Source organism: Salmo salar, chromosome 12 (genome assembly GCF_965601325.2).
Source record: "Salmo salar chromosome 12, fSalSal1, whole genome shotgun sequence".
Lineage (NCBI taxonomy): Eukaryota > Metazoa > Chordata > Actinopteri > Salmoniformes > Salmonidae > Salmo > Salmo salar.
Genome location: NC_138302.1, coordinates 13,607,501 through 13,622,500, shown reverse-complemented (window position 1 = coordinate 13,622,500; position 15,000 = coordinate 13,607,501). Strand labels below are relative to the sequence as shown.

Sequence of the window (15,000 nt, the reverse complement as noted above, 5' to 3'; positions counted from 1 at the left end):
TCAACAAGGTCTCACAGTCTCACGTCAGAATTAGACGTTTACCCATGTTTCTCAAACATCAAATTTCGAATTTGTTCCAAACGTCCAGACACTTCAGAACAAACTTCCTTTAGGTTTTTTTGGGGGGGCTATTTGTTGTTCCATGTATGAATCTATTATGCGTTTCTATGGGCTAATGGCATTAAGGCCATTTTATCAAATCATTTCTGTATATGTTTTTAAATAAAGGGGTCCTAACAAATAGCTAAATCACCTTGGTATGACCATCTTAAAACAATTCCATGATGTTAGCTTAGTAGAACCCCCCTACTTGAAGGTAACAGTGCTCACTGTTGCCCCTAGTGGCCGGTTTCCAAGTAATTTCCCGACGTCCTCAGACATGGATGGAAATCGATTAGCGACTTGTATCACAGGAGGTCTGGCTGGACATATAGACTACCTCCCTTCAACAAAAGACACAGTGTTAGAGTTCATCTCTCTCTTCCTCCCTCCTTCTTCTCTCTCTCTCTTCTCTCTGTCTGTCTTTCTATGTCTCTCTCATTCTCTAGTTTTTTGTCTGCCTGTCTCTATTTGTCTTTCCTTTTCCCCTTCTGTCTCCCTTTTGTCTTGCTTTCTCTCTCTCTTACTCTCTGCCACTCATTCTCTCCCTCCCCTTCTCATTCTCAATTTTTAATTCTCATGTTTTTGTCAGTAACTCTCTCCCCTCCTCTATCTCTCTCTCTCTCCCTCTCTCCCTCCCAGTCTCTAGACTAAGAAGTAGACAGTAGAAGTAGCTAAATCTGTAGTCATATCAGACCTGGGTTCAAATATTATTTAAAACATTTCAGATCCTTCCATTTCGAGCCTGTCTGAAGTGCCATATGGGCAGGGTTTGTACTGTGGCCACAATTCTATTGGTCTAGATTAACAATATGCAATGATATCGAGTAGTATTTGAACCCAGCTCTGACTCATTCAGAGACTCTCCAGATAGACTAGTGTCAATGCTGCCACTGTGTTGCTTCCTGGAAACAGAGACATTCTGACAACAATAAATAACAGAACATACCCTGAACATAGCATTACATCCATAACATAACTACCTGAACATAGTACTACATCCATAACATAACTACCTGAACATAGTACTACATCCATAACATCCATAACATAACTACCTGAACATAGTACTACATCCATAACATCCATAACATAACTACCTGAACATAGTACTACATCCATGACATCCATAACATAACTACCTGAACGTACCTTAAATTCAGTAACACATAACATAACATACTAACTTATAGCATAACATAACATAGTAGCTAACGTATATTAAGATATTATCTTAACCTGAACACATTATAACATTAAAACAACATAACAAAGCCTAGTATAATATAACAACACATGCTGACCCCTGAGAACTGCCAATCTGTCTATAAACACAAGAAATGTCTACATACACACTAAAACTGTCCATTAACACTAAAATTGTCTATACACACTAAAACTGTCTATAAACACTAAAACTGTCTATACACACTAAAACTGTCTATACTCACTAAAACTGTCTATACCCACTAAAACTGTCTATAAACACACTAAAAATGTCTATACACACTAGAACTGTCTATACACACTAGAACTGTCTATACACACTAAAACTGTCTATACACACTAAAACTGTCTATACACACTAAAACGGTCTATACACACTAAAACTGTCTATACACACTAAAACTGTCTATAAACACAGAAAATTGTCTATGAACACTAAAACTGTCTATACCCACTAAAACTGTCTATAAACACACTAAAACCATCTATAAACACACTAAAACTGTCTATACACACTAAAACTGTCTATAAACACACTAAAACTGTCTATAAACACACTAAAACTGTCTATACACACTAAAACTGTCTATACACACTAAAACTGTCTATAAACACTAAAACTGTCTATAAACACACTAAAACTGTCTATACACACTAAAACTGTCTATAAACACACTAAAACTGTCTATAAACACACTAAAACTGTCTATACACACTAAAACTGTCTATACACACTAAAACTGTCTATAAACACACTACACCTGTCTATACACACTAAAACTGTCTATACACACTAAAACTGTCTATAAACACACTAAAACTGTCTATACACACTAAAACTGTCTATACACACTAAAACTGTCTATAAACACACTACACCTGTCTATACACACTAAAACTGTCTATAAACACACTAAAACTGTCTATAAACACTAAAATTGTCTATACACACTAAAACTGTCTATACACACTAAAACTGTCTATAAACACTAAAACTGTCTATAAACACACTAAAACTGTCTATACACACTAAAACTGTCTATAAACACACTAAAACTGTCTATACACACTAAAACTGTCTATACACACTAAAACTGTCTGTACACACTAAAACTGTCTATAAACACACTAAAACTGTCTATACACACTAAAACTGTCTATACACACTAAAACTGTCTATAAACACACTACACCTGTCTATACACACTAAAACTGTCTATACACACTAAAACTGTCTATAAACACACTAAAACTGTCTATACACACTAAAACTGTCTATACACACTAAAACTGTCTATACACACTAAAACTGTCTATAAACACACTACACCTGTCTATACACACTAAAACTGTCTATAAACACACTAAAACTGTCTATACACACTTAAACTGTCTATAAACACACTAAAACTGTCTATACACACTAAAACCGTCTATACACACTAAAACCGTCTATACACAGTAAAACTGTCTATATACATTTTAGTCATTTAGCAGACACTCTTATCCAGAGCGACTTACAGTAGTGAATGCATACATTTCATAGAATTTCATACATTTTATTTCTGTGCTGGCCCCCCGTGGGAATCGAACCCACAACCCTGGCGTTGCAAACACCATGCTCTACCAACTGAGCTACAGGGAAGGCCACACTCAAACGGTCTATAAACACAGTAAAAATGTCTATACACACTAAAACTGTCTATATACACACTAAAACCGTCGATAAACACTAAAACTGTCTATGAACACTAAAACTGTCTATGAACACTAAAAATGCCTATACACACTAAAACTGTATGAACACTAAAAATGTCTATACACACTAAAACAGTCTATAAACACGCTAAAACGGTCTATACACACTAAAACTGTCTATAAACACACTAAAACTGTCGATAAACACTAAAACTGTCTATACACACTAAAACCGTCGATAAACACTAAAAACTGTCTATGAACACTAAAACTGTCTATGAACACTAAAAATGTCTATACACACTAAAACTGTCTATAAACACACTAAAACTGTCTATACACACTAAAACTGTCTATACACACTTAAACTGTCTATAAACACACTAAAACTGTCGATAAACACTAAAACTGTCTATGAACACTAAAAATGTCTATACACACTAAAACTGTCTATAAACACACTAAAACTGTCGATAAACACTAAAACTGTCTATGAACACTAAAAATGTCTATACACACTAAAACTGTCTATATACACACTAAAACGGTCTATAAACACACTAAAACTGTCTATACACACTAAAACTGTCTATATACACACTAAAACCGTCGATAAACACTAAAACTGTCTATGAACACTAAAACTGTCTATGAACACTAAAAATGTCTATCCACACTAAAACTGTCGATAAACACTAAAACTGTCTATGAACACTAAAAATGTCTATACACACTAAAACTGTCTATATACACACTAAAACAGTCTATAAACACACTAAAATGGTCTATACACACTAAAACTGTCTATATACACACTAAAACCGTCGATAAACACTAAAACTGTCTATGAACACTAAAACTGTCTATACACACTAAAACGGTCTATATACACACTAAAACTGTCTATAAACACACTAAAACTGTCTATACACACTAAAACTGTCTATTTACACACTAAAACTGTCTATACACACAAACTGTCTACACACACAAACTGTCTATAAACACACTAAAACTGTCTATATACACAGTAAAACTGTCAATACTGTCACGTCCTGACCAGCAGAGGGAGTAGTTGTTTAGTATTTGGTCAGGACGTGGCAGAAGTGTGTTGTATGTAGTTTCTAGTTGTTCTGTTTCTGTGTTAGTCTTGTGACTCCTGATCAGGAACAGCTGGATATCGTTGTTCCTGATTGGGAGTCATTTATTAGGTGTGTTTTTTTCTCCTGGGGTTGTGGGTTGTTTATTTTACACTGCTAAAGTATCTGTATAGCCTGTAAAACTGTTACTAGTCGTTCTTGTTTATTGTTTTCCCGTGTTCACTTTATTCAAATATAATTAAAGATGAGCATACATATCCCGGCTGCGTTTTGGTCTATTCAACACGGCTACATTCGTGACAGATACACACTAAAACTTTCTATACACACAAACTGTCTATACACACTAAAACTGTCTATATACACACTAAAACTGTCTATACACACTAAAACTTTCTATAATGTTATTTATTTATCTTAGATAGGGTTGTAACATTCACACTATTTCCATGGCTGGTAAATGGTTGGAATATTCTATAGCCATTCAACAATAACTGACAATGAATTATGAAATACCACCTCTCTCTCTATTTGTCACTCTCTCACACACATACTGTACACACACACACACACACACACACACACACACACACACACACACACACACACACACACAACACACACAGAGAGAGAGAGAGATAGTCAAGTTCCAAAGATATACAAGGTTAAACTCACCCAGAATAAGTAGAAGAGTTCTGGACCCAATCTCAAAGACAGACTGGTATTATATCCACACCAGAGAACTAGTAAGATCTTAATAAAACTAGTCCCACAAGAAGAATCAGTCTCAGATTAAATCTGTTTTACAGTTGAATTCAGATGAAAGAAAATCCCAGCTTAACAAGGTTTTTATTCCGTATGATCTATGGTGATAACATGAACAGAAGAAAAAGACAATGACATTTCTCTCAGTGAGCCTCGTGGTTGGAAAAACGACTATTTTGTTCTCCTTTCTCCCTTTCTCTTTCTGTTAGAGCCCACCCCTTTCTCTCTGATTCACACTCCTCTTCTTTTTCACCCTTATCTCTCTCTTGCCCTTTCTGTTTCACTCGTATTTTTCAATTCAATTTAAGGGCTTTATTGGCATGGGAGACATATGTTAACATTGCCAAAGCATGTGAAATAGATAATAAACAAAAGTGAAATAAACAATCAGAAAATAACATCCAGCATTACACTCACAAAAGTGACAAAGTAATAAAGACATTTCAAATGTCATATTATGTCTATGTCTATATGCAGTGCTGTAACGGTGTAAAAATAGCTTCTCCAGGTTAATCTCTCTGTAGGAAACGTCTATTTTCTGGATTTTGATCATTAGCAGGTATCGTCCTAATTCTCCTCTGCGTGCATTATTTGGTGTTTCACGTTGTACACAAATTATGTTTTTGCAGAATTCTGAATTCAGAGTCTGAATATGTTGTCGTTCCAATTCTGTGAATTCATGGTGGTTGAGCGGACCCCAGGTCTTTTCTGTGCGCTCTAGGGCAACTGTGTCTAGATAGAATTTCTATTTCTGGTCCTGGCAACTGGACCTTTTTTGGAACACCATTATTTTAGTCTTACTGAGATTTACTCTAGGCGCCCAGGTCTGACAGAATCTGTGCAGAAGATCAAGGTGCTGCTGTAGGCCCTCCTTGGTTGGGGACAGAAGCACCAGATCATTAGCTAACAGTAGACATTTGACTTCAGATTCAAGTAGGGTGAGGGCGGATGCTGCAGACTTTCCCCTTTGTTTATTGTCTATTCCATTTGCTTTGGAAATGTAAACATATGTTTCCCATGCCAATAAAGCCCTTTGAATTGAATTGGGAGAGAGGGAGAGATAGAGCGAGAGAGACAGCGAGACAGAGAGAGAGAGAGACACCCACAAACACAATAATACTGACATTAGTTGGTTGTACTGATGTGTTGTTGAGTGTGTATAGTTCTAGTTCTGCAGATTCCGGGACACTGTGTGTGTGTGTGTGGGGGGGGGGGGGGGGGGGGGGGGGGGGTTGTGTGTGTGTGTGTGTGTGTGTTTGCGTGCGTGTGTGTTTGCGTGCGTGTGTGTGTGTGTGTTTGCGTGCGTGTGTGTTTGCGTGCGTGCGTGTGTGTTTGCTTGCGCGTGTGTGTGTGTGTGTTTGCATGCGTGTGTGTGTGTGTTTGCATGCGTGTGTGTGTGTGTGTGTGTGTGTGTGTGTGTGTGTGTGTGTGTGTGTGTGTGTGTGTGTGTGTGTGTGCGTGTGCGCGTATGTTTGTGTGTGTGTGTGTGTGTGTGTGTGTGTGAGTGTGTGTGTGTGTGTGTGTGTCTGAGGGTGTGATCATAACTGAAAGACTGTGGTTAGACAGCAGGCCTCACACACACAGAGGGTCTTTATGAAGTGATATATAGACTACCTCCCTTCAACAATAGACACCGTGTCAGAGTTCATCTCTCTCTTTCTCCCTCCTTCATCCCTCTCTCTCTCTCTCATTCAAAATGTTTTTCTGTCTGTCTGTCTGTTTGTCTGTTTGTCTGTCTGTCTGTCTGTCTGTCTGTCTGTCTGTCTGTCTGTCTGTCTGTCTGTCTGTCTGTCTGTCTGTCTGTCTGTCTGTCTGTCTGTCTGTCTGTCTGTCTGTCTGTCTGTCTGTCCTTTTTCATCTCTCTTGACCTCCTCTCTCTCTCCCTCTCTGCCACCCTCTCTGTCCCTCCCTGAGACGTGGATGTAGATTAAGTCAGTTCCCTGCACCTCTCTGATTCATTAAACACGGAAGACACATTTCTGTTGACTACATTACGTTGTTCAACTGACTACACACTTAGAAAAAAAGGTGCTATCTAGAACCAAAAAGGGTTCTTAGACTGTCCCCATAGGAGAACCCTTTGAAGAACCCTTTTTGGTTCCAGATAGAACTCTTTTGGTTTCCATGTAAAACCCTCTGTGGAAAGGGTTCTACATTGAACCAAAATGTATTTTCTATGGGGACAGCAAAGAACCCTTTTGGAAGCATTTTCTCTAAGAGTGTAGGTATTCCCTTGAACTCCTTCTCTATATATTTCATCTCATGATTTTGTCGGCAGCTCTCTCTCCACATCTCTCTCTCCCACCCTCACTCTCTCTCCCCCTCTCCCCGTCTCTCTTTCACTCTCTCCCCCTTCCCATCTTCTCTCTCCCCACCCTCTCTCGCTCTCTCCCCCCTCCCTCCCCCTCTCCCACCATCTCCCCCTCTCCTCCCTCCCCTGTCTCTCTCTCCCACCCTCTCTCTCTCTCCCCCTCCACCCTCTCTCCTCCGTCCCTCCCCCTCCCACCTCTCTCCCTCCCTCCCACCCTCTCTCTCTCTCTCACCCCCTCCCTCCACTCTCTCTATCACCCTACTCTTCAACCCTCCCCCTCTCTATCCCCCCGCTCTTCACCCCTCCCCCCCTCTCTCTGTCGCTCTCTCTGTCATCAATCTAGTCTAAGAGGTAGAGAGGAGAGTAGAGAAATCTCTACTCATATCAGACCTGGGTTCAAATATTATTTAAAACATTTCAGATGCTTTCATTTCCAACCTGTCTGAAGTGCCATATGGGTAGGGTTTGTACTGTAGACACTATTCAATTGGTTCAATTATGCCAGGCAAGCTCAATCAAGCCCAGATAAAGTATTTTTAATTACATCTAGTACTATTTGAACCCAGATCTGACTCTTGGAGGTACCCTGCAGATAGCCAACTAGTGTCAGTCCTGTTACTGTGTTGCTTCCTGGAAACAGAGACATTCTGACAGTAATAAATAACAGAACTACCTGAACATAGTACTACATCCATAATATAACTACCTGAACATAGTACTACATCCATAACATCCATAACATAACTACCTGAACATAGTACTACATCCATAACATCCATAATATAACTACCTGAACATAGTACTACATCCATAACATCCATAACATAACTACCTGAACATAGTACTACATCCATAACATCCATAATATAACTACCTGAACATAGTACTACATCCATAACATCCATAACATAACTACCTGAACATAGTACTACATCCATAACATAACTACCTGAACATAGTACTACATCCATAACATAACTACCTGAACATAGTACTACATCCATAACATCCATAACATAACTACCCTGAACATAGTACTACATCCACAACATCCATAACATAACTACCTGAACATAGTACTACATCCATAACATAACTACCTGAACATAGTACTACATCCATAACATCCATAACATAACTACCTGAACATAGTACTACATCCATAACATCCATAACATAACTACCTGAACATAGTACTACATCCATAACATCCATAACATAACTACCTAAACATAGTACTACATCCATAACATCCATAACATAACTACCTGAACATAGTACTACATCCATAACATCCATAACATAACTACCTAAACATAGTACTACATCCATAACATCCATAACATAACTACCTGAACATAGTACTACATCCATAACATCCATAACATAACTACCTGAACATAGTACTACATCCATAACATAACTACCTGAACATAGTACTACATCCATAACATAACTACCTGAACATAGTACTACATCCATAACATAACTACCTGAACATAGTACTACATCCATAACATCCATAACATAACTACCTGAACATAGTACTACATCCATAACATAACTACCTGAACACAGTACTACATCCATAACATCCATAATATAACTACCTGAACATAGTACTACATCCATAACATCCATAACATAACTACCTAAACATAGTACTACATGCATAACATCCATAACATAACTACCTGAACATAGTACTACATCCATAAACATAACTACCTGAACATAGTACTACATCCATAACATCCATAACATAACTACCTGAACATAGTACTACATCCATAACATCCATAACATAACTACCTGAACATAGTACTACATCCATAACATCCATAACATAACTACCTGAACGTACCTTAAATACAGTAACACATAACATAACATATACTAACTTATAGAATAACATAACATAGTAGATAATGTATATTAAGATATTATCTGAACTTAACTGAACACATTATAACATAAAACAACATAACAACGTTAAAATGCAATCGGTAGCATAATATAATAAATGCTGACCTCTGAGAACTGCAAATCTGTCTATACACACTAAAACGGTCTATAAACACACTAAAACTGTATATTTTACATTTACATTTTAGTCATTTAGCAGACGCTCTTATCCAGAGCGACTTACAGTAGTGAATGCATACATTTCATAAAAAAATTTGTACTGGCCCCCGCATGGGAATCGAACCCACAACGCTGGCGTTGCACACACCATGCTCTACCAACTGAGCCACAGGGAAGACTTGCCCTGGAGGCAGGTTGGCATTTATTGTCATGAATCTTGCCCTGGAGGTAGGTTGGCATTTATTGTCATGAATCTTGCCCTGGAGGCAGGTTGGCATTTATTGTCATGAATCTTGCCCTGGAGGCAGTTCAGCAAAGTATTCCCTAGCTGGCACAGGCACAAAGTAATACAGTCCGATTTTAATCCTAACCTCACCCCTAACCACACTGCTAATCCTTCCCTTAAATTAACACCATAAAACAACATTATTTTCCACAGCCAATTCTGACTTTGCAGCTGACATATCTAGAGGAAATCGCACAGTTCTGCCTCCAGGTCAAGATTCATGACAAACGTCAACATGAGACAGGGAGAAGCAATGTAAAAATCAATAACGAAATTGTTTTCACAATTAACATGCTTTTTCTTGTTTCAAGTATGTTTTATTATGAAAAGTACAGTATAACCATGTATACTTGTACAACTATGGAGCGTATGTCCACATATAATTGTACAATTTGTTTTTCCCAACATAAAAGACAAGAAATGATCACATTGGTATTTTAACAGTGTTATTGTAAGAGTTTAAATGTTTAAACAGAGGATACATCTAAAACAGGATAAAACAAGTGCAGTATGTTGTGAGAATGTTACTTTAACGTCAACTCATAACGTCACACTATAACTTCATGGGAGTCTTGTATATAAACACACTAAAACTGTATATACACACTAAAACTGTCTATACACACTAAAACTGTCTATAAACACACTACACCTGTCTATACACACTAAAACTGTCTATAAACACACTAAAACTGTCTATACACACTAAAACGGTCTATAAACACACTAAAACTGTATATAAACACACTAAAACTGTATATACACACTAAAACTGTCTATACACACTAAAACTGTTTATACACACTAAAACTGTCTATACACACTAAAACTGTCTATGAACACACTAAAACTGTCTATAAACACACTAAAACTGTCTATACACACTAAAACTGTCTATACACACTAAAACTGTCTATACACAATGAAACTGTCTATACACACTAAAACTGTCTATAAACACACTAAAACTGTCTATACACACTAAAACTGTCTATAAACACTAAAACTGTCTATACACACTAAAACTGTCTATAAACACACTAAAACTGTCTATAAACACACTAAAACTGTCTATACACACTAAAACTGTCTATGCACACTTAAACTGTCTATACACACTAAAACTGTCTATACATCCTAAAACTGTCTATACACACTTAAACTGTCTATAAACACACTAAAACTGTCTATAAACACACTAAAACTGTCTATACACACTAAAACTGTCTATAAACACTAAAACTGTCTATATACACACTAAAACTGTCTATACACACTAAAACTGTCTATATACACTAAAACTGTCTATACACACTAAAACTGTCTATAAACACACTAAAACCGTCTATAAACACACTAAAACTGTCTATACACACTAAAACTGTCTACACACACTAAAACTGTCTATATACACACCAAAACTCTCTATTCACACTAAAACTGTCTATACACACTAAAACTGTCTATGCACACTACACCTGTCTATAAACACAGTACAACTGTCTATACACACTAAAGCTGTCTATAAACACACTTAAACTGTCTATAAACACACTAAAACTGTCTATACACACACTTAAACTGTCTATATACACACTAAAACTTTCTAAATACACACTACAACTTTCTAAATACACACTAATCCTGTCTATACACACTAATATAGTCTATACACACATAAAATTGTCTATAAACACTAAAACTGTCTATACACACTAAAACTGTCTAGAAACTGTCTTGCATATAGTCTCGTAGTTTATACATGTATTAGATAGGGTTGGAACATTCCCACTGTATACAGGGTTGGTACATGGTTGGTAAATGGTTGGTACATGGTTGGTACATGGTTGGAATATTCTGTAGCCATTCAACAATAACTGACAATGAATGATGAAATACCTCCTCTCTCATTTTGTCACTTTCTCTCACGGACACACACACACACACACACTCACACACACCCCACACACACGTACGCACAAACACACAGCTAGTCAAGTTCCAAAGATATACAACGTTAGACTCACCCAGAATAAGTAGAAGAGTTCTGGACCCCATCTCAAAGACTGGCTGGTATTATATCCACACCAGACAACTAGTAGGATCCTAATAAAATTAGTCCCACAAGACGAGTCAGTCTCAGATTAAATCTGTTTTACAGTTTAATTCAGATTGAAGACAATCCCAGTTTAACAAGGTTTTTATTCCGTATGATCCGTAGTGAGAAAATGAATAGAAGAAAACAAAAAAAAAAATCTTCCCTCTCTTTTCGTGAGACACGTCTTTGTGTGAGCCACGTGGGCTTAGAAAAACAACTATTTTGCTCTCCTCTGTCCGCTCCCTCTTTCTCTATCTGAAGTTCAGTCTCAGCCTGTTAATGCCCGCCCCTTTGGTTCTCCTTCACTTCTCTCTCTCTCTCTCTCTCTCTAGGGTGTTGACTTCTCTGAATAGCTTCTGAAACCAAGCCAAGTGGAACATGGAGCTGAGAGAGAGAGAGAGAGAGAGAGAGAGAGAGAGAGAGAGAGAGAGAGAGAGAGAGAGAGAGAGAGAGAGAGAGAGAGAGAGAGAGAGAATCTAAACAGCTGCTGTTCTGGAGTCTTTGCCAGTAGGTAATCTAAGTCTCTCTCTCCCTCTCTCTCTCTCCCTCCCTCTGAATTTTGACTTCGAGAAGGTAGGTATGAATCTTACTCTTTTGGTACAGGGAGGACAGTTGACCCCTGCTCCCTTTTGCACCACCACCCCCTACCTTCCCCCCAATCCACCCTGTGTGTAAAGGGTCGTAAAAACTCTAAAATTCCAGGAGAGTCTCTGGCCACATGGCCCATAGAGAGACACAGGAAATTCTTCCAACTCATAGAATTGGAGAGCCAAGCGACATTTTGTGTTCTGGAGAAGGAATACCAAAAAGATACCACGGCAAAAAAAAATAAGGCATATCAGCCAAAGTCACAGAATGACACTTGATCCAGACAGACAAGCTCACCTTCTGCTCTGTTCATTCGTTGGGCATCATTACATTAGAATTATTTTTTTACATCAACATTTTTCAGAGTATTTTTAACCAATTATAAAATCAATTTGACTTTGTTTTTACCAATATAACTACATAACAACATAATAGTAATCATTTATTTGAACATTACATTTCTATTGATGAACTGGGTAAATCAAGATGTAGCCTTGGCCTGTTCACAGTAAAGGTGAATGCATATTATTCAATAGGAGTGTGTGTGACATTGAGTCATTGAGCTTGTTTTGACTGATTTTCATGAAAAACAATTTGTTTCCATGTGGCACTTATTTCACTATACTGATCAACAACATTTGCACAGAAGTAGCTGCTTTGATAAATGCGTGTGCTGTCTCTTTAATCAGTGATGACATCATTCATGAGGCAAGAGAGGCGAGGCCGGTCTGAGTATGATCTGAGGGAGATAGATTAGTTGTGAATGAAGTTTCTGGTGAAAATGGTTTATGGTTTCACAAACAAAGTACTAAGGTAGTGAATTGATGTTGGCAGCGTAATGTCGTTTTGTTTGTCTTGCCGACATAGTGGTGAGCACAATAAAACATGTGGCACAGACAGGGGTCACCCACCACAAGACTCTTCACTTGGTCCAGAGGATTCTCCATACCACTCTGTTCTCTCTAAAAACAATGATGGGATTCGATTGTTAACGTAGCTACGAGCTGTGGCTTAAAACAGACTCATAAACGTTTTCAGTCAGATATTCACATACATTTTCAATTGAATAACGTTGCTAGTGAACAGAGCTGTAACGATTTGACACTTGGGGAGTTTACACATTCTGGGTGATGCGATGCAACGTCGTCAACCCACTGGCTTCTTCTCTGCTGAGCTCTCATTGGCTATAGCTGATCACCGTTCTCAAAACTTGTCGCTGCACATCTCACACTACAAGAACACTACAGATTTAATGACGATAAAATCAGATATGCTTGAAAATATCGGCACGTCTGGGAAGGCTCAAAGACGGGATCAGGAGACCTCAGATTGCATCTCTGACCCGTTCACACCAGTAAGCAACGACATGGGGATTTTATCTCCGATCTCTAAAAAACGGAAGCTAAATCGTATAGTGCACGGCCAGCTGAAGAACAGACACGGTGTGATGACAGATCTCTGTGATTTCCTCCAGGTGGATTTGATCATCTGACTCAACAGAAGTATAGAACCAGTAATAAAGGGTTCAAAGACTATTTGAAATCACTGAAAATAATTTAGGTGGGTTTCATTGAGTTTGTAAGTAATCCAACAATTTCATAACAACTACCTTATACACACAAGTGTAAAGGAATGAATAAGAATATGTACATATAAATATATGGATGCGCGATGGCCAAACGGCATAGATGGTATAGAGTACAGTATATACATGAGATGAGTAATGTAGGGTATGTAAACATTATATAAAGTGGCAATGTTTAAAGTGAGTAGTGATACATTTATTACATCCATTTTTTTATTATTAAAGTGGCTAGAGTTGAGTCAATATGTTGGCAGCAGCCACTCAATGTTAGTGATGGCTGTTTAATAGTCTGATGGCCTTGAGATGGAAGCTGTTTTTCAGTCTCTCAGTCCCAGCTTTGATGCACCTGTACTGACCTCGCCTTCTGTATGATAGCGGGGTGAACAGGCAGTGGCTCGGGTGGTTGTTGTCCTTGATGATCTTTTTGGCCTTCCTGTGACATCGGGTGGTGTAGGTGTCCTGGAGGGCAGGTAGTTTGCCTCCGGTGATGCGTTGTGCAGACCTCACTACCCTCTGGAGAGCCCTGCGGTTGTGGGCAGAGCAGCTGTCGTACCAGGCGGTGATACAGCCCAACAGGATGCTCTCGATTGTGAATCTGTAAAAGTTTGTGAGTGTTTTTGGTGACAAGCCAAATTTCTTCAGCCTCCTGAGGTTGAAGAGGCGCTGTTGTGCCTTCTTCAACACGCTGTCTGTGTGGGTGGACCATTTCAGTTTGTCCGTGATGTGTACGCCGAGGAACTCAAAACTTTCCACCTTCTCCATTACTGTCCCGTCGAAATGGATAGAGGGGTGCTTCCTCTGCTGTTTGCTGAAGTCCACGATCATCTCCTTTGTTTTGTTGACATTGAGTGTGAGGTTATTTTCCTGACACCACACTCCGAGGGCCCTCACCTCCTCCCTGTAGGCTGTCTCGTCATTGTTGGTAATCAAGCCTACCACTGTAGTGTCGTCTGCAAACTTGATGATTGAGTTGGAGGCATGCATGGCCATGAAGTCATGGGTGAACAGGGAGTACAGGAGAGGGCTGAGAATGCACCCTTGTGGGGCCCCAGTGTTGAGGATCAGCGGGGTGGAGATGTTGTTTACTACCCTCACCACCTGGGGGCGGCCCGTCAGAAAGTCCAGGACCCAGTTGCACAGGGCGGGGTCGAGACCCAG

The 15,000-nt window shown here is 38.8% G+C and overlaps 1 protein-coding gene across 1 annotated transcript in view; it reads right to left on the bottom strand.

Annotated features, from left to right (window-relative positions):
* Positions 1 to 11,966, bottom strand: part of LOC106566240 (adhesion G protein-coupled receptor E5) — a 41,119-nt gene extending 29,153 nt beyond the window's left edge. The window contains exon 1 of the mRNA XM_045690736.2: positions 11,599 to 11,966. Within this exon, the coding sequence (XP_045546692.1) occupies positions 11,599 to 11,629 (31 nt within the window). The 5' untranslated portion in view covers positions 11,630 to 11,966. The remainder of the gene's footprint in view (positions 1 to 11,598) is intronic.
* Positions 11,967 to 15,000: the final 3,034 nt, after the last annotated feature.